At 46.9% G+C, this 26,292-nt stretch overlaps 1 protein-coding gene across 1 annotated transcript in view; it reads right to left on the reverse strand.

Moving 5' to 3' along the window:
- Positions 1-2,008: 2,008 nt before the first annotated feature.
- LOC119391157 (phospholipid-transporting ATPase ABCA3) overlaps positions 2,009-26,292 on the reverse strand; it is a 75,640-nt gene continuing 51,356 nt past the window's right edge. The window contains exons 16-26 of the mRNA XM_049415169.1: positions 24,284-24,491; positions 22,462-22,698; positions 21,000-21,153; positions 19,550-19,844; positions 18,225-18,350; positions 17,228-17,470; positions 16,131-16,612; positions 13,247-13,434; positions 12,364-12,537; positions 6,537-6,750; positions 2,009-2,563 (exon numbers count right to left, since the gene is read on the reverse strand). Of these exons, the coding sequence (XP_049271126.1) occupies positions 2,171-2,563; positions 6,537-6,750; positions 12,364-12,537; positions 13,247-13,434; positions 16,131-16,612; positions 17,228-17,470; positions 18,225-18,350; positions 19,550-19,844; positions 21,000-21,153; positions 22,462-22,698; positions 24,284-24,491 (2,714 nt within the window). The 3' untranslated portion in view covers positions 2,009-2,170. The remainder of the gene's footprint in view (positions 2,564-6,536; positions 6,751-12,363; positions 12,538-13,246; positions 13,435-16,130; positions 16,613-17,227; positions 17,471-18,224; positions 18,351-19,549; positions 19,845-20,999; positions 21,154-22,461; positions 22,699-24,283; positions 24,492-26,292) is intronic.

Raw genomic sequence — 26,292 nt, forward strand, 5'->3', positions numbered from 1 at the left:
AAGCGTCCTGCGAAGAAGCTTGCCGAACGAGGACTGGGATCGCGCTTCCTTCTTTACGCACGCGCTCAACCAGACAAAATCTCTCATGCCTTTTCTTTGTCCTCGTCTTGTGCAGTAAAAGCTTCGTTCGTGTGTCACCAACACGCCCAGTCACCTTAGTAAATTTCACTTTTCTTGTTTGTGGAATGGAAAGAAAATCGTGGCAATCGCAACTGTCACGTGTTGTTCGCTTTCATTCGAGAGAGAGAGATTGAGAGAGAAAAGAAACATTTTTTTTTTTTTTGCTCTGCGAATGTATAACATTGCATAGGCGTCCTCAGCTGTCCTTCCGTCAATGGACAGAGGGCAAAGCCCGTACGTTCACACAAAAGCGAATGGCGCTCAGAGTCACCGGAGTCTATATAGTGGCCCTCTTGATACTGAGAAAACGCCCCCCCCCCCCGTAAGTAGTCGAGTACAAGGTGATGATGCTCCTAAAAATATAGGCATTTATCCGCTCAGGGGTATTGGCCAAGAATCGGCCGGATATAGATACGATTTTAAACGTATCCTTTTATTCTAGAACTCTTCAAATCAGTTAGAATGAATAGGTTTTTCATTATAAATGTTACTATTATTCGCGGTTAACACACTGTCTGTCTGTACAAATTAGGAGCCCTTAAGGGCTCCTAATTTGTAAAGTACCTTTAGGAACATTCTATTCGCTGATCCCAAGGCACTTAGGTCTTATTTATTTAGAGTGAATGTAGCCCTGCCTCCTTTCTTCTCCTTCTTTCTTTTTGTCTCCTTGGTTTTGCTACGCGTCTCACTTCAGTATAGCGGCGGCGCTCCGCTTTGGATGAAGAACCGAAGTCACGTGCCGCGGTCAGTGACGTTCCAAGAAGCGCTTGTGACGTAGGCACGCGAGCGTGCTATCTTTCACTCTTCCTCTCGAAGCGCTGCTCATACGAAAAAAAAAAAAAAGCGCTTGCGGCCTTGTTTTAAACTTCGACCGTTTTCGTGCCTCGCCGGCGTTTCACTCTGTGCAAAACGCGATCGCCATCGATACAGCGGCCTGAATGCGCTTTGGGGCCAGATGGAGAGCGTGCAGGCATCCGATCCACCAATCGGTCTACGCGCTGCGCTTCTTTTGAAGGGACGCTTTGTACGGCTAGGCGAAAGGAAAAACTCGTGGTCCGATGTACGCAAACAACTATCATCATCACGAACAGGTATGTGCCACAGTAACCGGACAAACCCCACTATACCCACCCCCTAGCAGATATATGCCACATAAATTGGGCACATCCCACTACTCGCCGCTGGCCCACTAAAAACGGAGGGAACGCAGGGGCGGCAAAACACCATTTAACATTTCTGGACGGACGTAACCAAATAATTGAGAAATACAATTTATTTGAACCGTCTGGATTAGCCCAGTGATTAAAACACCGGGGCTGCACGTTTTGACTTATTCGCTGATAAACCATCGATAAGGAGTGCTTCGGCGCCAATTTTTTCGTTAGAGCTGCCATGGCAACTTAGCAGGTAAGGTGTTGCGCTGTCGATCTCGAGGGCGCGGGTTCGAATCCCGGCCATGGCGACCGCATTTCGATCGGGGCGAAATGCAAGAACACCTGCGGTGCTTAGATATGGGTGTGTGCGCGTTGACACGAACACCAGCTAGTCGAAACTAATCCAGAGTCCGCCACTACGGCGTGCCTCACAGTATATCGGTAACAATGATTTCGATGGTTTTACGTGCCAAAACGATATGATTATGAGGGAGGCCGTAGTGGAGGGCTCCGGAATTTTTGACCACCTGAGGCCCTTTAACGTGCACTTACATATAAGTACACTGGCCTCTAGCATTTAGCATCCATCGAAATGCGACCGCCGTGTCGAATTATATCGGTGCTTGGGCACGTAGAACTCCAGATATAAATATTAATATTATAATTTTTCTGAGTGAAGAAAGCTGGTAAGGTGCCCTTTATAAATCGAAGGACGCACTTTCGCATAGCGTGAAAGCGACAATTTATTCAAGCAAATGATGGGCAATGCGTGGCAAGAAATAAGAACTCATGAGATCGCTCTGCTTCAGCAGCAGCAATATACGCTAGAAACAGGTGCAAGGAATGAAAGATAATAAGAGCGTTAGAGAAGGAGGTGTTCAGAGCTCGGACGCATATCAAGGAAAGATGTCACGGGGGACATCAAACGAGGCACACGATTGACGAACACAGTATACGGAGAGAGTGGCCGCGCGCTCTAGATTTCTAATACATAAACAATGGGCGGCTACACGTCGGTAACGTTCAAATAGTAGCCGTAGTGGCAAAGGTAGCCGTTGTAGCCGTAGTAGCCGTAGAAGACCCACTGGCAGTGGTGGAAGTGCCGGCGGCGAGAGCGCGCCTGGGTTTTTCGGCGTGCGCTTTACGAGCGAACTCGATGAAATATCTGCTCCAAGGTGTTGTCCGAGACGAGAACGTGCTCGAAGGGAAATTCCTTCTCCAGGACGGCGAGCTTCTGGAACAGCGTGCTCCAGGGAAGCCTTGCCCTCCATCCGGAACTCGACCACTTTCTGCGACGACGAGGACGTAGAATATGAAAGGTCGAAAGCTTTACTTTTGTTACATTTTCGTTCTGTCAACGTACGCGGTATGTTCTAGTTTAGTTGTTACACATTTTTCTTAGGTGATATTTCTGTCCTGTAGTATTTGTACGTATTATTTTCATTATTTCTGCATAGCGGAAGCTGGCTAGTCACGCATTCCTTATATGTCATTTGCTGTGTACTAGTTTCGGTCGGGTTTACACTCTAAAGAAACAAAGAAAAAAAGTCCGTCGACTCTTTTGTGAGCCCCGACTTTAAATAGAAACGTTAACTCTTTCTTATTACTGCACTGAGGCGGTGGCGGAGAGAGGACGGCGAGAGAAACGAGAGAGCGAACGGCGAGAGAAGGAGCGCGCGCGCCCGCAGCTGTTGCTATAGGAGAGGGAGTGAGAGCGGAGAGGCGCGCGGACAACGCCGGATGCCTCACATAGCCCGACTAAGAAATGCATTCGCAATTAAAAAGTCGCGGAACACTTTTTATTCTTAGAACGTATCGCGATCTCCTTGCTTCCTAATATAGGCCTCAATATTCTTAATGATATTATGCGATTGTGTAGAAGTGAAAATACACCTTTTCTTCAGTATGTTATGCAGCAAGATGCTGTCTATTCCTTCTTCAGCATTTTCTCCCCCCGGCCCACCTAACGCACACGCATGGGCGTATACTCACAGCTGCGTATACGGAGAGCCGAAGGTTTGCTAAACTGCAATATTCCTGCAGGAATATACGCATACTTGTACGAATAAATCATGTTATGAACATGTCTTCGTAGTAAAGTATTTACAGTGTTCGGAGCTGTAAAATCTGCTTTCAGCTGCAGCCCGAATGCAATTAGTTTCGAGGTGGGGCGGAGGGGAAATAATATAGCGAAGAACTGCAAGTTTCAGAGCGATAGCTCTATTCTTCCCAGTACAAACACACAAAATGTTCCCGTGTATGCGTTTGGCCTTGAAGCTGAGCCTCCTCGCACGTGCGTCGTCATAGCAACGGACATGCGCAGTGTCGGTTTGTTTTCCTCTCCCGGGAACCCCTCTTCGTCGGTCGGCGAGAGCTCCACTCCTGTCACGTGACTCTGCCTGTCGCGCGGAACACGTCATACTCTTTCCACGGTAGTTGCCATCATCGCTCGACAAGCTATGATATATATATATATATATATCCTTTCGTGCGAATGAGGAAGAGATGAAGCAAGCGTAGGACAGATACGCGACGACAAAGGTTCAGTATATGGTCGTCTTTGCTGACGTTCGAGATTGACTTTCAAGTTAAAGGACGACGCACTTCGCAGCCAATAAAATATCAGGCCGCGGCAAACAGTGGCTGTTCTCGCGCGTCTCGTCATACGGTCATCCGTCATTTGTTTCACTGTCACATGTCGAATATCAGGAAGCCACCATTTCATGTACTTATTTTGTAGCCGAGCTTAATGTTGAATACAGTCGCGCGAGAGTATTTATTCCGACGAGTGTCATTAGTGTACCGCCGTGCGAAAACAAAAGAACAACAAATAGAAAGGCGTTGGCTCAGAGTTGCAGCAATTGCGGCCTTGGCGATAATAGCTTTGCATCGCTACGTTTACTCCTGTAGTAAAGCGAAGCCCTATTTTTTTAATGTACCACATAAATTCGGGTGAATACCAAAGCAGAAGTTCAGGAGAAAGTGGGTACTTGAATAGATTAAAAATGCTTGAACAGGAGATGTCGCTTTTAATCTCCCAGGGGATAACAGCAAAGTTCTGTCAACCTAGTACTGTATATTGCAAAGAAATTCGTGTTTTAGCGATTCGACCCACAAAACGGGCATGCAGATACGTAATTATCTATGGCTGCTTGCGATGACTCAAATTTTCTTTAAGAAGATAGTATACATTCTGTGACTTTTCAGTTTTCTTTTCTGAGTAAAAGAAAGGGCCCGGATGTCGAAGCCCGAAAGATATACTGCGATGATTCTCGTGGTGTCGTGAAGAATTCACTAAACTGACGTTTTCCACTAACCGTTTTTTCTCGCTTTTTCTTTCTCGGCAAGTGTACGCGTTATGACAGCAGGGGGCAGTGGGTGGCCGCGCGGGAGCAGAGTGTCGTGACGTTTCGGCGCTCGCTCCCGGCTCGTATTATGGTGCAAGCACAGCGTAAAAATGAATACTCGTATATCAGCGGGTCACGCAAATGTCGACGCAGTGAACGCTGCATGTATGATAGGAATGGATTGTCTGCTGCACGAATAGCGCAACGGGTTTATGTCATTCAGCAAGCACCAACTCGCCCAACAACACGTTCTTCTGAGGGTAACGAATGACGTGACCAACCTACTGCGACGCATTTGACGCTGATGATGCGAACTCCGGTTTCACCGCGGCGTGCGAATCGGAAGAATTCACACGGTCTCATATGCAAAAAGCGAAAGCCATCTTCTTTTTCTTTTTATTATCAATAGATTGTATCGATCCGTCCCCCAGCCCCCGGAAGCTTTCTGCACCTTACGTGGCGTACCACTGCCTCCGAGATAAGAGGCATTGTATGCTTCCTGCACCTTACGTGGTGTTCCACTTCCTCCGAGATAGGAGGCATTGTGTGCTTTCTGCACCTCACGTGGTTTTGGACTGCCTCTATAATCCGCCCACCTTCGAAAAAGTCACGATGTCGTGTGGTGACGTCATCATGTGAAAAACACATTTTGGGAGGTCTGTGACGTCATGAGGACATAATATGATGACGTCATGATGTGACACCGTCGCTCGGAGAATGTGAGGCGGGTTTTTGGGACGGAGCCTTGTGAGATCTTACCAGGTTTTACGAGACGTTCTCGAGACCTGTACCAACCAAGGATTTGTACCAAGAATTCGTTATCAACTAGCTCTCGTATACACCACAATAATGTCACCGTAGTGGCGTCCCGGTGTCGTGGCGTGTGTGCCGAGTTGGCTTATATACACGTACAGAGGACGGGCTGTTTCGAGATAGGGCACGCGGGCTTATTTTATATCCCCTTTGGCTGTTCGTTTCCTCTTCGCACGTAGGTGTGTACCTTCCAACCAATCCTGATTTTCTTCGCTCCGAAGAATGCTCTCTTGGATAGCGTGAAAGCTGCTCACAAAAGTCACTGTATACACTTAGGATCTCCACATCAACATTCGGTGACATCTCGGTAGCCAAATGGCGCGGGATTTGAAGTTTTACTTCGTGAAAATGTCTCAGATTTGAAAACGCAATGTACTCGCGCACGTTCTAAATGTTCTGTGAACTATACCGTCACTGGCAACGTTGGTTAGCGCTGTGAACATTACTAACCGACTGTTGACTGTTGTTGCTAAGAACATCTTGTTCTTAGCCAACAACAACATTTTGAACAGCAGCGTCATCTTCATCAAACTCGATCAAATCAGTCGAGTTGTCTCCCTTTTTCTGCGTTAGTGGACTCTACGACAGTGGGCGGCTAATGACGCGCGGTGTTCAGCGGCGCAAGGTAGGGCGGCTAGCAAGGGTCAGGTCTAACCAAAGGGCGCCAGGAAATCATCACTGGTAATTCGGGCTGCCCCTGCGTGAATTTCTCCGAAAGCGAGTCATTTCCTTATTGTCATCTTTGAATGCGCAGTTTCTTTTTATAGACACAAGATAGGCTGTAATTTATTATCTGAGGGACACTGGTGGCCTAGTTAGTCATGATCTGGTAACGGATCGTATATAAACGTTGAAACATAAACGAAATTAAAGAAGAGTAGTGGACACGGAAACGACGAAAACGAGAGGCGCTCGTCTTCGTCCTTTCTGTCCCTTATCCTGCTTGAAGCATTGTTGAATAACAAACTAAAAAAAAAAGGAAATACGAAATCGGGAAACGACGCTGAAGAACAAACATTCGCGTTCGTCTGTTCCTCAGCGTCACCCACATTTTTGTGCGTGCGATGCCGTATTCCACCGTTAAATACGACGACCAACTTACTCGGCGGACGTCGATGACCGTGATGCCTGGCAGGGACTTGCGCACTCCCCTTGCGAGCTGGTCAACGGCCACCCACGTGTCTTCCTGGAGTGTGAAGAGCAGCTTGTACCCTTTGCCGAACCTGTCCTTGATGTGCTGCAGCGTTCCGAGGCAGACCATCTCCCCGTCGACCATGATGCATATACGGTCGCAGGAGAGTTCGCACTCCTCCATGCTGCGCGAAATGGCAATGGACAGCTGATGGTTACAGCGTGCCTGCACAGCTTTACAAATAAAGACACTTCCATTGGCGCACGCAGGGTTCTCCATTAGGGAGAGGGGGAAGGGGAGCACGTTTCTTCACAGCCCCCCCCCCTCCCACTCCCCCCTTGCTTCGCATATTAGACGAGTCCGAAAGAAAAGCTTCAAAATAGGTGTAGAAATGAAAGTGGAAGCGATGACGTGCGTCCCACAACGGCGTGTCTTTGGTCCCCGGCTTTCCGGAGGTACAAGGTAGGAAGTAAACAGTTCTTGGAAAGCATCATCACGGGTCCTCGGCAACGTGTTGTGAGTTCGAGCTATGGTTGGTACTGCATACTTCACCACCGTTAAGCGCAACGTTATCGCCAAAAACCTGCACGGCCATAACACTACACCTTAAACAATGACGATACAGGTCCGATTCAGTAAAGGTATGAGGCAGCCCTGGCGCCCCCTTCCGATGATTAAAGGCGGGGGGGGGGGGGGGGCTCCCCCCCCCCGCCTTCTTTGAGCGCGCACCTATAGGCACTTCTATAAATTTAACAGCACACAAATTACATAGGACTGAACGAAGAGCGCCACACATCACAAGTGCCTCTGGTGGGTGATTCCACGAGAGATCGAACATGCCTGTCCGGTCGCATTTTTTGTTTTGCCTGGGTTTTTTATATGTTGTGTGGGCACATTCAAAGTGCACGGAACTGAAAATTTTATTTCCAAGAAACGCTCCCAGCGCGCCAAAAAAATATTTGAAGGTGGCGGCGCGTGCCTCCTGTTTTTGCTCACTGCAATGTTTTCGGATTTCACGGCCGAATTTAGCGCGAACTATAAATGATGTGTCGAAAATTTCTTTTGTTGGTTTTAATACGCATTACTGTGAATTACATCCATGCTTTTTTTATGCCGTCCTCAAAAAGAAGAAAATATGAAAAAATGGCAAACACGGCCGAAATCAGAAAAGGGTCCTAAGTTTGAGGCGCCTTGGCGCCTTTACTATTTCAAACAGAAACTTGAAAACAGTGTCACCTATAGAAAAGAGCCTTTGCAACATTTATACGGAAGATCATTTTCCTACAGGCAGCGCGAAAAAAGAAAAAAATAGTTAAAGAACCGAGTTTTTTCAAAAAAGTACATTTTCAAAAAACAAAATAAAAAAAACTCCGGTCTCAATTTTGACGGCAATTTTTTATCGAAGACCGCTTATGTCAATGAACACACGGTTTTAATATCATATGTCCTCATTTGCTTTGTTTACGAGATATAACTGGCCAAAATGACCCTTGCTGTGAGTGCTCACTTCAGTGCGACTGATGGTTGTTAATAGCTTGCATTGTGCGTAAATCGCAGTTTTATTTATTCTGCTGCAGCTAAACCTTGCTTTGGTGGCTTTTCGTCAAGAAAAATGTGTTCTCAGATTTTATTTGTGTCTAGCGTGTGCAAAAGTGGGCGGCTGCCGCCCTCTAAATGGCTCACGTGTAAACAGTTTGCAGCCTACAACCTCGCCTACAATCATCAGAGGAAAGATGGGCGCGCCTGTTCAAGATATCAACCGCTTCTTCTTCCTGAAGGAATGCCTGGTCTACCTCATCGCGGTTAGATGTAGACAGGTTTTCCTTAAGGAGCCTAAAGCAATGCAAGCAGACCTCGCAGGTGTCGCGAAGATCCTCAGCCTATGACAGTAGCTTCTAGAGGTAGGCAACAACAAAAAGAGCACAGAAGAAAAATTTGTGCAACGAAAACGTTTTCCTCAGCAATCTTCTTTTTGTGAACGCGTAAATAATCGGCACAGAACAATTGGACGTAGCCATGGGCCGCGCGCATCGCGTATAGTGAACAGCTAGACCTAGAGCAAGCCGAAACGTTTATACTGAACGGCGCCGCACAAATTATCTCACACCTGCGCAGCTGTCATGAATGCCTTTCCAGAACTGCTTACGGTTTAAAATTTTATGACTAAGGGTTTCTAAGCGCTTTGGGCTGTAATATTTAATTTGTAGGCCGCACTCCTTGTCAAAATTAAGGGTAATGTCCGTCTGGTGCCACCAATGACATCTGCTGTCCTCGACGTGGGAAAGCACTTTAGTAAAGTGGCAACAAAACATCATAAATTGGGCAGCTTCGGACTCTCATGGCTTAATCATGCCGCACCGCACGTTTTCTGGCTGCTGAAACGCTGAGGTAAAGGTCGAGATGATACAGGAAGACATTATCTGCGACGCCGAAAACATGTGATAGCGGGAAGTGAAATAAACGGCTCGGAAATCATTAAGCTAACTTTTTTACAAATGTTGTTTTGGCACAGTGTGCGTCGAATGGGGAAGATGGTTAGAGCGTACAATGCATGTAATGGAAGGGAAGCAAGCAGGCAGTGAGAAAACAACTGCATAACAGCGCGCCTGCTGATTGTGGCATTTAGTTACAGATTAAGTTGGCCTTCGCTGCATACAGATGCTTTATTCTGTGTGCAAGGAGAGTTTTGACAAAGTGACCTAAACCACGTGTTCGCGGTGTCTCGCGTGCTTCTGATTAACGAATACTGGCGGGGTAAGTTGAGGTTGTAAGCTGCAAACTGCGTACGCGTTCGGCATTTAGAGAGCGACAGCAGCCCACCCCCACACACGCTAGACACTATTAAAGTTTGAGAAGGCATTTTTCTTGACGACAACACACCAGAGCAAGGGTTTACTGCAGCAAAGTATTTAAAACTAGACTTAAGTGCAATGCAAGCTGATGACAACTATCGATCGCACTGAAGTGAGCACACACAGCAAGGGTAATTTTGGCCCGTTAAATCTCGTGAACAAAGCAAATGAGGACATACATATTAACACGGTGTTTTCACTGACATAAGCACTTTTCGACAAAAAGATGTCAAAATTGAGGCCTGAGTTGTTTTATTTTTTGAAAATGTACTTTTTTGAAAAAAACTCGCTTCTTTAACTATTTTCTTCTTATTTCGCGCTGCCTGTAGTAAAACGATCTTCCGCATAAATGTTGCAAAGGCTCCTTGAAATACTTGGAAAAAAGCATGGATGTAATTCACAGTAATGCGTATTAAAACCAACAAGAAAATTTTCGACACATCGTTTATAGTTCGCGTTCAATTCGGCCTTGAAATCCCAAAACATTGCAGTGAACAAAAACAGGAGGTCTGCGCCGCCACCTTCAAATACTTTTTTGGCACGCTGGGAGCATTTCTTGGAAATATAATTTTGGGTTCCGTGCACTTTGAATGTGCCCACATAACATATAAAAAACCCAGGCAAAACAAAAATATCGACCGGACAGGCATGTTCGATCTCTCGTGGAATCACGCTTTAGGGCGGCAGCAGCCCACTTTCGCACACGGTAGAACCAAATAAAATCTGAGAACACATTTTTCTTGACGAAAAGCCACCAGAGCAAGGTTTTGCTGCAGCAGAATAAATAAAACTGCGATTTACGCACAATGCAAGCTATTAACAACCATCAGTCGCACTGAAGTGAGCACTCACAGCAAGGGTCATTTTGGCCAGTTATATCTCGTAAACAAAGCAAATGAGGACATATGATATTAAAACCGTGTGTTAATTGACATAAGCGCTCTTCGATAAAAAATTGCCGTCAAAATTGAGACCGGGGTTTTTTTTATTTTATTTTTTGAAAATGTACTTTTTTGAAAAAACTCGGTTCTTTAACTATTTTTTTCTTTTTTTGCGCTGCCTGTAGGAAAATGATCTTCCGTATAAATGTTGCAGAGGCTCTTTTCTATAGGTGACACTGTTTTCAAGTTTCTGTTTGAAATAGTAAAGGCGCCAAGGCGCCTCAAACTTAGGACCCTTTTTTGATTTCGGCCGTGTTTGCCATTTTTTCACATTTTCTTCTTTTTGAGGACGGCATAAAAAAAGCATGGATGTAATTCACAGTAATGCGTATTAAAACCAGCAAAAGAAATTTTAGACACATCATTTATAGTTCGCGCTAAATTCGGCCGTGAAATCCGAAAACATTGCAGTGAGCAAAAACAGGAGGCACGCGCCGCCACCTTCAAATATTTTTTTTGCGCGCTGGGAGCGTTTCTTAGAAATAAAATTTTCAGTTCCGTGCACTTTGAATGTGCCCACACAACATATAAAAAACCCAGGCAAAACAAAAAATGCGACCGGACAGGCATGTTCGATCTCTCGTGGAATCACCCATGGTGCTTGACAGCGCTTGGTCTGTATCACTCTTTCATTAATCCTAGTTGTTTTGTGCACTGTGTTCAAGATGAAGCGTTACCACGGAGGAAGGAAAAAAACAAACAAAAAAACTACGAGGTAGCGTCACGTGATACAGCTAGCCTCGGCAAGCCTCTTGGGCCACATAAAAACTCTTTTTAAATATACATGTTGACTCTCTAATGGAGATCAGTATACTCTCTTCGGAGAGTTGCTGGAGGAGCTGCTCTCCAAGAGAGAGTCAGGACTTACCCAAAAGAGTAACACACAATCTTATTTTTCTCAGAGTGTAGCCCGCTCTGCTCATTTAGAAAGGTGTTTCGCTGACAGTGTCAGAAAAAATTGGCCGCGTATCTGCGTGCTTCGCTGCAAATGTCGTGTAAAGACGATAGACGAGGCGCTGTGTGAGATATATGGACGCCATCTGGCAATACGTCGGGAAACATGAGTGCTGTGTTGCGTGCTGGTAGTCCCGGCGCAGCAGCAGGCGAAGACCTTTGCAGAGAAACGTCCGCACTCAACGAGTACTCTCCACACACTCTTTTATTTACACGTCGGCTGGGTAAAACAGGAACGCCAGAGCGGCGCCCACAACCGGCAGCCTGAAGGCCGCCCACAACGCTGCTTTTTCATTTTTTAAATATTTTTTTTCACCTTCTTGGCCTTCTCAAAACTAAAGTTTTTCAACACCAACCCATGGCATTCGTACAGTGCAATACAGAACCGAAACCGAAACACAACAATGAGCTCGTGCGAAGGGCACGGAGGAAGGCAAATTTCAGCGTAGTCGCATTTTCAGCTTTGTTGAAACAGCGCTCACTAGATGACGACGAAGTAAAAGAAGGCACAGGACAGGCAGCGCCTGTCCTGTGCCTTCTTTTACTTCGTCGTCGTCTAGTGAGCGCTGTTTCAACAAAGATGAACGCATACCAACTCGCTCAAGCTTCCATTCTTATGCATTTTCAGCGCAGCTTAAGAAACTAGGGTCCTTAAAATTACGTATGTATGCATTTTCTATTAAAGGAACACGCCACCTAATACTTACCTAGTGATGTTGCACCTCAGATATGCATGATATTTACTTTTTGATCGACAACGTTCACAAGTATGAACAGCCGTACCAGTTCAAGACGGCTGGCCCTTCGGCAAGTGGTTCAACTTTGGCCGAGTGGCTGAATCGAGGGACGTGCCGACAAACAGAAAGACAGACCAAAATTTCTGCGTTTAAGTTCCCCAAGAAAGACTATCGTCTTTAAAAAATTACGTTGGGGCCGGACGGACACGAGTGGCGCGTGGTCCTAATATCAAAAGAAGTGGTGTGCAGCGCCAAGACATTGATATCCGCGAATAACGGTGCTGTTCTTCGAGTAGTGCGTGCCGATATATACCTCTGCGACGTGAGCACGATCGTGGTCTCGGTCCTGTTCTTGAGTGGGTTGAGGGCCTCGTGAATTCGCGTCCTGGCCAGCACGTCAACGCCGGCGTACGGCTCGTCCAGGAGCACCAACCCAGGGAGGCCGATCAGGGCCACGGCCATGGACAGCTTGCGCCTATTGCCTCCGCTGCCATTGTGATCAATCAATCAATCAATCAATCAATCAATCAATCAATCAATCAATCAATCAATCAATCAATCAATCAATCAATCAATCAATCAATCAATCAATCAATCAATCAATCAATTAATCAATCAATCAATCAATAAAGCCTTTAAAAAGCATGTTACAACCATTGTTACAAACCATTGTAGGGACTAGTACAAGCGTCAAAGAAAGGCCGACGCTTTCCGGAATCCTGTCTTTTATGTGACCGCATGAGAATCACTTGACGCCCCACAGTTCGTTATCTGCGACCTACTTAAACCTATTAAAATTTATATGTGTAACCTCAAGGGATAAGAGGAGGGCAGAATGGGTGAGGATACAAACGCAGTCGGAATCAAGAAAAAGAAATGCGCATGAGCCGGGTATGTAGAGGGAAGGCAATATGACCGCTGGTCATTAACAGTAACAGAATGGATTCCAAGAGAAGGCAAGCCCACCAGGTGGAGGCAGAAAGTTACGTGGGCAGATGAGATTAAGAAGTTTGCAGTTATAACGTGGTCGCAGGAGCAAGCACAGGACCGATTTAACTGGAGGAACATGGAAAAGGCATTTGCCTTGCAATGGGCATAGTCAGGCCGATGCTACCTCTGCTGCTGCTGATGATTATCACGATTATTTAAACATTGCATGCAAGGATGCGTATGAGCAGTATGCGGTATTGACTCACCTGTAGTTCATGCACCTCTTTCCCGCCTCGTCGCTGAGGTCTGTGACGTAGAGGACGTAATCCACCGCTCCGGGAAGGACGTCCTCGGGAATGCCGCGGAGACGACCGTACAAGTACAGCGTCTCGTACGCGTTCAGCTTATTCATCAGAGCACCGCCCTGAGGACAGTAGCCCAGCCTCGATTGCCACTGTGTCAGAGGAAAAAAAAAAGGAATCGCGCTGAGCTTCACCTTGAGGAGTGGAACGCGATAGTGTAATCGGGCCCCGTGTGCATCGCCTTCTCAACTGCTAGTCTTGTTTCTGTTCTCGGTGCATGCCTCAGCCGTGCAGCAAAGAAATGATCGCATATGCGCGTACCATTGGCTGTTTCAAACTATCCAGAGCGCCTACTGCAAATACGGTTGTGAAGTACCCACTACGCCATAATTCTTCCTTTTGCGAATCAGCGAAGGGCCCCCTACGCGTCCGTAATCGAAAACCTACGCAGCTGCTCACTTTGTTGATGCTTTTGCAGCTGATGATGATTAAATGACTGAGCTCTTTGTAATGGGTTTAAAATACCCACTCGTTGCGCAATTCACATGTTCTGGCACCTGGTGAGATTCCACGCTTCTGCCACGCAATATTACATGCGTTAAAGGAGTACTGACACGATTTTGAGACATCGCAAAAGGGACATTTTCCGTTTCCCTGCTATGCAGTGTCAACGCCGTCCACACACCGGTGTCGGAGAACACGTATAAAATATTTTAATTTGACTTTGAAGTTTTCATCGCTGAGCATCTGCAAGCCAGCCCCACTGCAATGGACATTATCCCGACGAGTCAAGACAGTTCCCCCGAGTTTGCGAGTTCTGCGTTCTGCATGCAGCCTAAATCGCAGAAATCACTGTCAGGGTCACTGGACGACAGTTCACTCATCGTTGTTTATGTGCACCACGAGCAGATGACAGATTTGCCGCTAGTACGTCGCGAGTTTCTGTATCCCCGTGACGTCATACTGACATGAAACGTCACTGAGAAGCCACCCCCTCGATATCGAAACCGAAAGTGTCTTTTTAAAGTAGCGGTAATTAAAATATATACGATGCATTCCCAGGCACCACAATACTCGTTTTAGGTTTCTCGACATCAGTATTTTTATTTAGAGCAACAATCCGAAAATATTTAAAATTCGTGTCAGTACTCCTTTAAGGAGACTCCTTCCACTACATGACATTCATATGGTGTTTTGTCTTTTCCGAAGCAGTTTCGAGCAATAGCGTGGATCTGTGGTAGAACACCTGCTGGCTCGCAGACGGCATGGGTTCGATTCTCACTCGAACCGAAGTTTTTTATTATTTATTTTATTTGCATCTTTCTCAATTTTTCGGTCACGGACAAGATGATTTTTCGCTCACAACCAATGACGCCGGCACCGACGCCGACGTCGGAATTTCCGCGAAACGAGCTCTTTAGCGCTTTCGCGTTTAAAAAATGTAATCGCGCATGTAATCGCGATCAGCATTGTTCTGTTTCATAGTCCTCGTGCCCAATTTCATCCCCGTTAAACCACACGGTCATTATCTAAATGGAATATTGTATCTTAAGGAAGTAGTATAGCGATACGTTTAAGAACTATTTCTTTCATAGAACATAAAAGAACCGATAAGATTAAATCATGCTTAAGAGATTTTGGGTGGTGGTTTGGCCCCTAAGTTCAGGGCTGCACTGGTCTCCGCGTCTCGCTGGGCTTGATGAGAGCTCCCTGACACTCTAGACATTCCTTAGCAGCCAAACTTTCCACTGCCTGTCACTTGCCATACGCGGCGTGAGGGGCGCATTGCAATTATGAGGCCATGTAGTTTGCACGTCTACTCCACGTGTACAACAGTTAGCCTGTCCCTACGCCATGGACAAGTTTCTCCATGGAGTGCAGGGTGTATGTTCCTAGTTTGGAAGAAATAAAGAAGCTGCTAGTTGTAGCGCTGGAACAACACACGGGCAAAAGCAGAACAAACGAGAGAACGACACCCAGAATGGCGTGTGTGCTTACATATCTCTCGTTATTTTGTCCGTGTGTTGTTTTAGCGTTCCAGCTAGCACCTCAGTCATGCAACAACTACAAGCCCACGTTGCCGTTACTGTTTAAGTAACGCGCTATAGACGCGCTTTGAAGACGAGGCATAGGTCCACCTATGGAGACGTCGTCGGTCAGTCTGTCTGAAGGCACCTTATTCATGCTCATGCAACCTCTAAAGTGCATTGTGTTTCCGTCTATTGGCTCTGACACCTTTACGTTGTTTTTCCTGTTGATGTAGAGAAGTTAAGCAAACACGGTGCGTCTGAATCTGATCACGTACAGCTGAATCTTCTTTTGGCGAGCCTTAGTCTGAGCGAGCTCCGCCGCCTACATTGCTGACCCACGTCTATAGAAGCGTGGAAGTTTGTTTTCCTCCACAAGGAAAGTTCGTGGCCAAACTTCATAGAAAAACTTATTTTCTCCTCTTCCCTCGCCCTCTTTTCTGTTCCTTGCCATCTACTTACAGACGCTGAGCCCTGCTCCCAATTGGGGTGGCAGAAATAGTGTTTCCTTCTCTTCAACAACACCCATTCCTCCTTCTACTCCTTCTTGACCCGCCACATTAGTCTGGTGGTTATGGTGCTTGGCTGCTGACCCAAAGGTCGCGGGATCGAATTCCGGCAGGGCGCAAGATGGAGGCAAAGCGCTAGAGGTCCGTGTGCTTTGATTTGGATGCACGGTAAAGAACCCCAGGTGGTCGAAATTTCCGGAGTCCTCCACTACGGCGTCTCAAAATTATATCGTGGTTTTCGGACGCAGAGCCCCAACACTTAAAAAATTATTGATTTCCTCCTCCTCATTCTCCTCGTACTCCTCCTCTCACCTTCCGAATGTCGTCAGACAGGACGGCGTCCTTCATGAAGGCGTCGCCGTACGTCGCCCGGATGAGGCCGGCGAGCATCCGGAAGGTGGTCGTCTTGCCGGCGCCGTTGACGCCGAGCAGACCGAAGCACTCGCCGGGCTTCAGGGCGAACGACAGTCCCCGCACGGCGTGCAGCTGCCCGTACAGCTTGTGCAGGCACCGAGCCACGAGCGTGTGCTCCGCGAAGCGCTGTTGCCTGCAGATGAGCTCGACGGCCGCCCTCTCGGCCGCGACGTCTTCGTCCTCCTTGTGGTCGGGCCTCATCGCCGGCGGTTCCGTCTTCTGTCTCAACAGCGGAGGCAGGCCCAGCGCCCGGTGGAGCAGGTAGAGGAACACCAGGAAGCCCAGAAGAAGCATGATGAGAATGTCCTGTAGGATCCCGTAGGGCGAAGTTGACAGGAGCTGGATTTCCTGCCACTCGCTGTGAGTTTTGTTCGTCAGCACTGCAACGGAATGACGAGAAAAGATAATATTACTATGCAGTCGAGCAGGGTTGCTGTACAAGCACACACGCACTCACGCACGCACACGCATACATACTATGGTGGTTTAAATGCACCATATGGAACATGCACAGAGCTGGGAGAAGGGACACACGCTACCAAGAGTTGTTAAGGATGTGTTGGCACATATCAGGGAACAAAACTTCACACAGCCTGAGCCGCTTTCAGCCGTTAAACCTCATAACCCAACCAACCATGATCTAAACCAGTGCGCAGTGTATGGTCCTTGGCGCTTGCTGCCTATTCAGCTGCCTCTGCATTCGGTTGGCTTGTCGGGCACCTGTTATCACGGGCCTATTGTCGGCTTGGCTATCATCGCATCGTCTGAAGTTGAGGACCATGTAACCGAAAGGACCATTGAGAATAATCGACCAAACTTCTTACACACATGATAGCTTCAAGTATGCGTGCAGACAAGGACAAAAGGGAAGAGATCAGCACAACAAATGCCAACTCATTCTGATCTCTTCATCTTGTGTCTGTGTTTGCACGCCTACCTTCTTTTATCACGAATTCGTACGAACAAGCTCAAGTTTCTGTCATTCTGATACTCACCGTCGCAGCAAAATCGTATAGCCGCGCCGTATGGCTTCACCGAGTTGCAGAAATCGAAGTGTTTCTCCAGCAGCTTCTTCCTGCCTCGCAGGTAATCGCATATCGACACTTCGTACTTGAGATTGACGGCGCGCACCGTGGTCGCCGAGAGTGCGAATGGCGGGAAGAACATGAAGGGAAGCCTCAGGATCTCCCCCTCAAAAGCGTCGGACGCGTAAAGAAATCCGATTATAGTGCCTGGACCTGGAACAATGAAACCGGGTTAGCGAAACATGAATGATGCTTATGATGCGCTTCATGCTTATGATGCGCTGCAGGTAGACACGGACCAGAAAAAAACGCATCACAAGCATGAAGATCAACCAACTAGCCCCTATTGCTGCCTTATTAGCATGAATGAACCTGCTGTAGTCAACCACGTCACCATAGTTTTCACTCTACGAGCCAAGTGAAAGATACACTAAGCAGTCAAGGTTCTGACGCTGTTGGGTCTTGTGTTGAGCGTTTACTGTAAGTGTCAGCACTGCTTCCAGATATGCTAGCGTCCGTATACGATCAAGAGCCTGTGTGTCCAACGGAATAATACTTTCAACGCGACCGAGTATCCAAAAGCTTTCATGAAAACCGAGACGACATGGCCAACGTGACTTAGTGTACAACGCTCCCCAGTGTCCACTATTTGAAGTTCTATCTCGATGGACAATCAGCTTGCAAGCGTCCATAGACATGCACTAGAATACCAATAGCGAATAAAACATAAAAGGTTGGTATAGCAAAGGGCGCTGGCAATGTCCAACAACTCTTCGTGATCACGAAGGGTTTACATATGGCTTACGTGGCTCCCCACAGGTAACGGTGTCATCGTACGCTGGGATTATGAAACAAAATCATGTTTCTTTTTCCTTTCTTTTCACGCGTAAGTTTTCCACGTCAGGGAGATAAGCGTTCTGTCCGCTTCAGCGTTGGTCGTAACCATAACGCTATAAAAGCTACTTACCTGCAATCGCGAAGAGTCCGAGGACAATAGCGTATGCCGTGCTACCATCAGGGGCGTGCTCCGATATCAGATAGGGTAGAAGTATGCCCAGGGGTGCAAACGCGATCATAATGATGAGCAACGAGGCTGCAAGGCAAATATATTAGCTACGTCAAGTGATCGCCAGATAACATGTAGCTCAAGGAAAAGAGCAGAAAATGGCAGTATATACTAGTGTCTAAAAAAAGAACCTCGTAATGAAACCATAAATCAGCACACATTGATAAGTTATCTTTTAAAAACTCGATCTTTCAAAGGCAAGCTTAATGACGCCAAATCCACAGCCCCAGTACGTTAGCATGCTGTCATGAATTCCAAAGTGTGTTCCACTATTTAAGTGGGCTTGGCTCAGTTATGTCATGTGGTCGCCGGGTAGAAGTAGCTGAAAGAAACGAGCAAAAATGACTTTAGTGCTATTTACTAGTGTCTAAAGAGAACCACCTAATGAAACCATGAATCAGCATACACTGACAAGCATTCTTTCAAAACTCGATATTTGCCATTTTTTTCATGGAACCTTGTTAAAATGAAAAGCAAACTTAATCGCAGCAAGTCCACATCTCCGGTACGTTAGCATAACGTCATAGATTCCAACATGTGCTCCATTGTTTAAGTAGTCCTGGCCCAGCGAAATTTCTCAAAACATGCACGTCCGCTCTCTGGCTCGTTTAAAGGAACATTGTAGTTAGTGTCTGGCGATAAAAATAAAATTAGAAGCAAAGAGACACTGTCAAAATCCGTGGCGGTGACAGCTCGATACTTCATGACGCTGTAGCCTTCTTCGTATTTCTAGCGTCACGCGGCTTCTGACACTGAGCGTCTTTCTTTTTGTTATTTTAGAAACACACATTAGTGACACAGCTCAGTAGAGCGAAGAATGATGCCAGTTGGAACGACATGGTGAAAATGAGCCAGGCGTTTAAAAAACTAAAAAAAAAGACACGCTTTGAAGGGGTCCTGAGCCACTTTTGGAAGCAATCATTGAATCGCCTCAGTAACGGGTTTATCGCCTCATGAATCGATCGCCGCAAAAATTTCTCGAATCCGCCAAGAGCGAGGGCTTTGTCTCACGCTTTAAGCACACTCCATTCTGTCGTCCCGACAAGCGCGCTGGAAGCTACACAAGGAGTGATGACACGGGGAGAAGCAGCTACGTCAGTGCGCGTCATGGCTTTGAGAGCGCGTCGTGAAAAGCGATCGCTCACTCCCGGTGTGACTCCTGTGCGCGCTAGTGTTGCTACTGTGTACTCTCAGCAGACTATAGAGTAGCAGAAACGTTGCCTTACCCAGCGTCTCGTCGTGCAGACCAAAAATCACGGCGAAGCCGCCGTAAATGGTTGCCATCGGCACCAGGTAGAAGACCAGGTCGAAGAGGAAGTTAGTGGCCAGGTAGAGGCAACCAGAGACGCCCGTCATGAGTTGCAGCTGACGGGCCTCGCTGCAGATCTCGATAGAGGGCAGCACCACGAACGACGACATGACCAGGCCGAAGCTCACCGATCCCATGACGCCCCAGTAGGCCCACGTGTGCTCCAGAAGCTCCGCCAGGTCGTTCAGCGGGTCACGCTCGATCACGTTGGCCTGGACCGAAAAAAAAAGTACAGTCATCCTGACTAAGCCCACTCCAGGGCAAAGGCCTCTCCCATGTTTCGTTAATCAAACCAGTCCTGTGCTTTCTGCAGCCACCTTATCTCCGTAAACTCCTTAATCTCATCTGCCCACCTAACTTTCTGCCTCCCCCTCGCGCGCTTGCCTTCTCTTGGAGTCCATTCCCTTACTTTTAATATCCAGCGGTTATCTTGCCTTGGCGCTACATGCCCTGCCCATGCCCATTTATTCTTCTTGATTTCGACGAAGATTTACTCAAACACGCGTTTGTTCCCTGACCCACTCTGCTGTCCTCTTGTCCCTTAAGGTTACACCTATGATTTTCTTTTCCATGGCTCGCTCAGCGTCGTCCTCAATTTAAGTTGAACCCTCTTCGTAAGCCTCCAGCTTTCTGCTTTGTAGGTTTCTGCTAGGGCAGTCAGCGTCAAAATTTACGTACCACGAGACACAAGCAAAGCTGAATATTTCCGCTGTTTCTGCAGGCAGCCTTGAATATAGATTTCTGGAATGTTCTAAAACGTGCGAACATGTTCTGTGCAATACGACCGAATACAATCACATATTTCTGGGAGATTCAAGGTTTTATCAAACTATAAACTTTTGACGCCGACTGCACATCGGTGAAGTCGTGTGACCACTCTGCACGTAACGCTCGATGATGCCAAGTTATGCTCGATGACTGAGGCCTGCACAAGAGTTTGATGAAGTCCAGTGGTGATGTTGCACAAAAGGTGCCCATCTCTGTGGTGTGTGTCATCTATTGCTTGCTTCACTTTCGTGTCGCTGACTCGCACGGGCAATAGACTGAGATCTTTCAAGGCTCGGTTACGAGAAGATGGTCGCTGTCTGATATTGTCCAATTACAATTTGCACGGCTCTAACAAGGTACGTTCTTGTCGTACAAGAATGAGCAAAAAAAAAAAAGACAGCAACGGTATAACGGGCAGATACTTACTGGATACATTATAATGCAGGACTGGCGTGCATGTACATAAAACAACAACGACGATCACTACGACGCCAATGACGACGACGATCCACATTCTGTAGTCGCTTGGAGCAAGCATTGATTGACAGAAATAGTATCGCAATTAAAAGACAAAACAGCTAGCGTGGAGCGGATCTTACGCGTATCTCGTCCTCGGTGAACGTGTACAACGACACGCCGGTGTCGATGCGAGTGTTGGGCTGACTCGTCTTCAGCCGAAGCAGGACAGTGTCGATGAGGTTCTGTTGGATGCTGGCCGCGATCACACTCAGAGGGTTGTACCACATTTGAATCCTGCACCAAGGGCAGTCATAGCCATTTCGTACATATTCCCGTGTATTGGAACCGGCCAAAAGACGAGGCACAGAGTAGGGTATTAGCACACACAGCGACGGGGCGGGTACTACATCCTTGTAGTCCTGTCGTTGACGTTTCTCTTTTACATCGAACGCTGCTATGAGGTCACAAAAACGGCTGGTTTTTGTGGCGTAGTGGTCCGCCACCGCCGCCGGTGTGTGTAACCGCTATCGCGCACATTGAGAACAATACATCCAGGATTGAGCGGGATTTGAAACCAGACCCTCCTGCGCGGCAGTAGAGTATTCTACCACAGAGCCACGCCGGTGCTTGAAACTCCTTGGCAAAGAGACCTTATACAGGCGTCATATCGGGCAAGGAATCGCGTTAGCAGATGCGATATAGCGTGGCAGAGGAGTAAAATAACAACCAGATGTCACACAATACGAAACGCCTAACGATTGGGTGACTTCAAGCGTCCCACCCATTACAAAGGGCTCAGCTATAATTCGTCATCGACTTCAGCCACAGCATCAAGAAAGTTCACATAATGCCTTAAAGACGCGTAGCGGGTACATCGCTTCTCCGCAGAATGATGAATAATGATATAGTGGATACTTCCCTACTTCAAAAAATCGGGATTTACGGCGTAGTGGGTACCTTGCAACTGTACTTGTAATAGTCACCCCAAGAAAGTTTACGAAGGGCTCTAGAAAGGCCGCTGTACTGCGTGTTCCGCGCAGGCCTGGCATTTTTGGCGGGTTCCAATCCTCAATCCTCACGACAATAGTTGCGTTAATGGCAATGCCCAAATTGTGATACTGAGATAATGTTGTTCGGACCACGGCGCTAATCTGGATTATTCAAATTCCTAAGGTGCCTTTCCCGCCCATTGAAGGCGCGGAAGAAAACTGGCGCACTATATAAAATGTCACCCTCCTACGTCTAACCATAGGTCTGCAGACTCACTCATGAGTCGACTCACTCAGACTCAGATTAAGCCGTTAGTCTGAGTCTGAGTGTGTCAGGCTGAGTAATATGTTCGTGAGTCTGAGTCCGAGTGAGTCCGGGTGAGTAATATTTTCGTGAATCTGAGTCCCAGTGGGTTCAGATGAGGAAAATTTCGGTGAGTCTGAGTCCGAGTGAGCCCTAAAGGCAAAATATGTTTCATGAGTAAGTCTGAGTAAGCTCCACACTTCTTGCCGGCCTATGCGTGTAACCATTAAAAGACAGGTTTCTTCGTGATAATTTTTCTCTTCTTTGTCCCATATCGTTCGGCTTTTTTAACACTTGCGAGCCACTTACGATGCAGTATCGAAGACGGTGCCGAAAGAGAAGTAAGAGGCGTACTTGAAGAATATCTTGTCGTACATGGTGAACAGCGAGTACAGGACGCTCAAGATTTGCATGTGCGGTACGTTCATGCTCTCGAGGAGAACCTTGTAGCCCAAGGATTCGTTGGTTCGCTTGTCTTCCTGAATGAAGGTTCGCAGGGTCGACTTTCTGGCTCCGACGTAAGCACCGGCGTTCAGATCGATGTACCTGCGATCGGGCGATACATGCAGCGAGCGATAGGTTGAATAAGCCGTTGACCATGGAGTTTCCGGCAAAAAATAAAAGAAAAAAGATTAGCGCAGCAGGACTTGCGGGCACATAGCTGATCCTGGCTTGGCTAGGCTTTTACGTTCTCAGACTCTTCCCCATGCCTTGGTATGTTATATTATACAAGGCTACACTTTCCGACTTTTTTTTCTATCTTTCTTTTGTCTATTTCTTTCTATCTCTTTCTTTCTGTTTCTCTCCGTACTCCGTCTCCCAACCTCATTTCCCTCCTCCTCAGCATCACATATCTCTTCCTCACCCCCACTTCCCTTTCCCACCCCTTGATGTACTATACTATACTATACTATACTATACTACTACTACACTACACTACACTACACTATACTATACTATACTATACTATACTATACTATACTATACTATACTATACTATACTATACTATACTATACTATACTATACTATACTATGCAAGGCTATGTTATGCTTTGCTAGCGTGCCAGGATAGCCCAGTGGTTACGACGCTCGCCTTTGGATCGTGGGTACGAGGGTTCGAGCCTCGCCAGGAAATTTTTTCGGCAAGAATTTCTCTCTTTCTCTTTCTTTCTCTCTCTGTGTATCGTTCTCTCGCCCGTCAGAGTAATTGCATCTCACGCCGGACCAATCGGCGCACGTGTTCTGGGAGCCTAGCAGAAGAGCAAGGAGAGGACGAAGATCGAGAGCGCGTGGCGGTTCATAACTATGATAATTTTCTTTGTACGACACACGGCAAACCTCGAGCATAAGAGCTCTGTTGTAAAAACAGATAGAATACGTGGCAATGCGGGAGCAAATGCGAGATAAGTGCATTAGAATTGCGTCAAGGGGGCAAGAGAAATTTCCAATTTACCTAAGCCTGTACGGCATAACGTACCTAGGGCTTGTGCAGAAGGGACACTAAAGCGGAACAATAAGTTTAGACAGATAAATTACACTCTGAAATCTCTAGGGTTCTTAATCTCACCACCATAGGTTTATTAATAGACAGGAAAATCAATCTCAGAAGCTACATCTTTAAACTTCCCACTGAAACCTCCGATGGTGACGTCACGGATTTCGAAGTGGTTTTTTTTTCGTATTTGGGCCACATCGATGGAGGCGAAATGGTATAGAGTGGTGCGATCTTGTACGCATTCCAAATAAACACGGAGGCGTGGCGTTACATACAGCCGCACGCGAGTGGCCCATGTGAACCGCAACAGACGTCATGGCCCTGCATTGACCAATCGCGTGCGGTCACGTGCGGCTGGATGTAATGCCACGCCTCCGTGTTTATTTTGGAACGCGTACAAGATCGCACCAGAGGCTTATGTACTGTGCGATGTGAGTGCACGTTAAAGAACGATGGTCGAAATTTTAGGAACCCTCCACTACGGCGTTCCTCATAATCATATCTGGTTTTGGGACGTAAAACCCGAGAAATTATTATTTAAAGGGTAAGAACAGGTGACTCAGACGAATAATGACCTATCACCTGTGTTGATGCGCTCTTGCACATGAAAAAAAAAAAGGTAAATGAACGATCACCTGTATTCGAATGGCAGCCGGAAGGCATTGAGCTTGACGATGCCGATACCGATGTGGGCGATGACGAGTGGAAGGATCCAGCCGGTGAAAAAGAGGAACGGCGTGCGCAACAGGTACAACAGCCTCTTGTGAATCAGGGCATAGAAGCGCTGCCACCCGTGAGGTCGCCTCTGATTTCCGTGCACGAACGTGGTGACCGGGGCCGCTGCTAAGATTTGCAGAGCACACACAGCGTACATGGACTTAGGGGAACTAAAGGCAAATAACATTTTATGTAAGAGTCAATGCTTGAGTACCTCTAACACGCTGATATTATGCACAGAAACCCTTTAGTAATCGGTTACGAATTCCTAGCAGCGCAAAAGACGCGAGGGGACAGAGGAGAGGCCACAGTTATGAAGGATGAATGCGTCAGCACGCCTTCTGTTGCTATCAACGATAAGGAAAATATGTATGTACTTAGTGTTATTCACGTGTTGAACTACGATTGCTGTGTGTCGCGCGTGGCTGTTGTGCGAGTACGTAACTGTATAGTATATGGTGAAGTGTTTCAAAAGAAATACACGGTTGGAAGTTGTCGCTTTGTGTCCTCTTTTCTGTCCCGTCTTGTCTGTTGCGCTGCTAAGAACTCGTAATCATGGTATACCAACGCGCCCAATCCTGCACTATTCTTAGTAATCGAGAAACTAAAGTGTAGGACGCGATTTGCGCCACCAGTGGGATTCTGGAACAAGAGCCCGATGACTTAGAATGTCCTCAGTGCAATTCATCACTAGTACTCGCTACCAGTGATAGAAAACAACGCTGCAGTGCATTACAAGACGGAATAAAATTCAACTTGTGTGTATCAGTCTGATTCACGGAAAAAGGGCAATTTGACGTTACCCTTGAGGGCGACGCAAGTTCAGTTTTCGCCGGGCTGTGCTCAGCTGCGCCGGTTGTCGGACAGTAAAAGGCGGGCGTGACGAACGCTACGTCAGAAGGCCGTTCTCGTAGGCGGGCGGTTTGAATTGCGCTGACTATATGCGGACCGCAAAACGTGATTTTCATAAGTACTTCCTTAGCACGAAACAAGCACTAGGAGCTTTGTGGAACGGTATGTCAACAATCAACGTCGACTTAATATTTTCCGTTAGGGTCCCTTTAAGATAAATATCGCCGATTTAGTTGGTCTTGCATAGTTTACGTGGGGATTAAGCGCGAGAAAAATGACCGACAGACTGGAGTTCCTAATTGCAGTAAAATTGAGAGCTGGGCGAGTTGGTATGAATCCTGTTTTCAGTGAGACGGACATTTTGTTTGCTCATAATGATTAACTTACACGTGAAGTCACGAAAGCTTTCCATATAAGTAGGTGTGGGATAAAGTGTATCAGTCAACCATCGGTGGCGCTTACTGATAAAGAAATGTCTTTTTTGAACTGTGGTTAACTTGTTGTAATCTGCTAATATGCCTCATGACTTGCTCCGCGCATGCTTTGTGATGATTAGTTGTTCTTATATGTTTAGTCCCTTTCAAAAAATAAATCAGTTGTGAGTAAGCGCTCGTTTGTACCTTCTTTCTGTGTCCTCCGTCTTTTGTGTGCGCTAAAAAAGTTTCAACATGGAGTTCCTACTTGGTCTTCGCCTTCTCTTGTGTCTTGCTAATGCTCTTAAACTCGCGTTAGTTTCCCCACATTAGCTGCAAAGTTCATGCTCCCGTTTGCGTAACTGCAAGTTTTACTTCGCGTAAGTCCTTCTGCGCAGGTTGCCTTCGTGGCTACAGCATCGTGCTGCCGGGTTCGAAGTCGCTCGTTCGACCCCGTTACGCGGCGATTACGACTTAATGGAGTGGTTTAAGGCAGGAAGGTCCGTGTACAGTATACTCACGGATTGAAGTGCGACATCATACTTTCTTTTTAGTATAGAGACTGCTACGAGCAATTGCTCGTGATAACAGCGCCATGTCGCTGTAAATATGGCCGCGAAAGGTAATGTTGGCGCTGATGTAAGTGTTAGAGTCATAATTAC

Source organism: Rhipicephalus sanguineus, chromosome 4 (genome assembly GCF_013339695.2).
Source record: "Rhipicephalus sanguineus isolate Rsan-2018 chromosome 4, BIME_Rsan_1.4, whole genome shotgun sequence".
Lineage (NCBI taxonomy): Eukaryota > Metazoa > Arthropoda > Arachnida > Ixodida > Ixodidae > Rhipicephalus > Rhipicephalus sanguineus.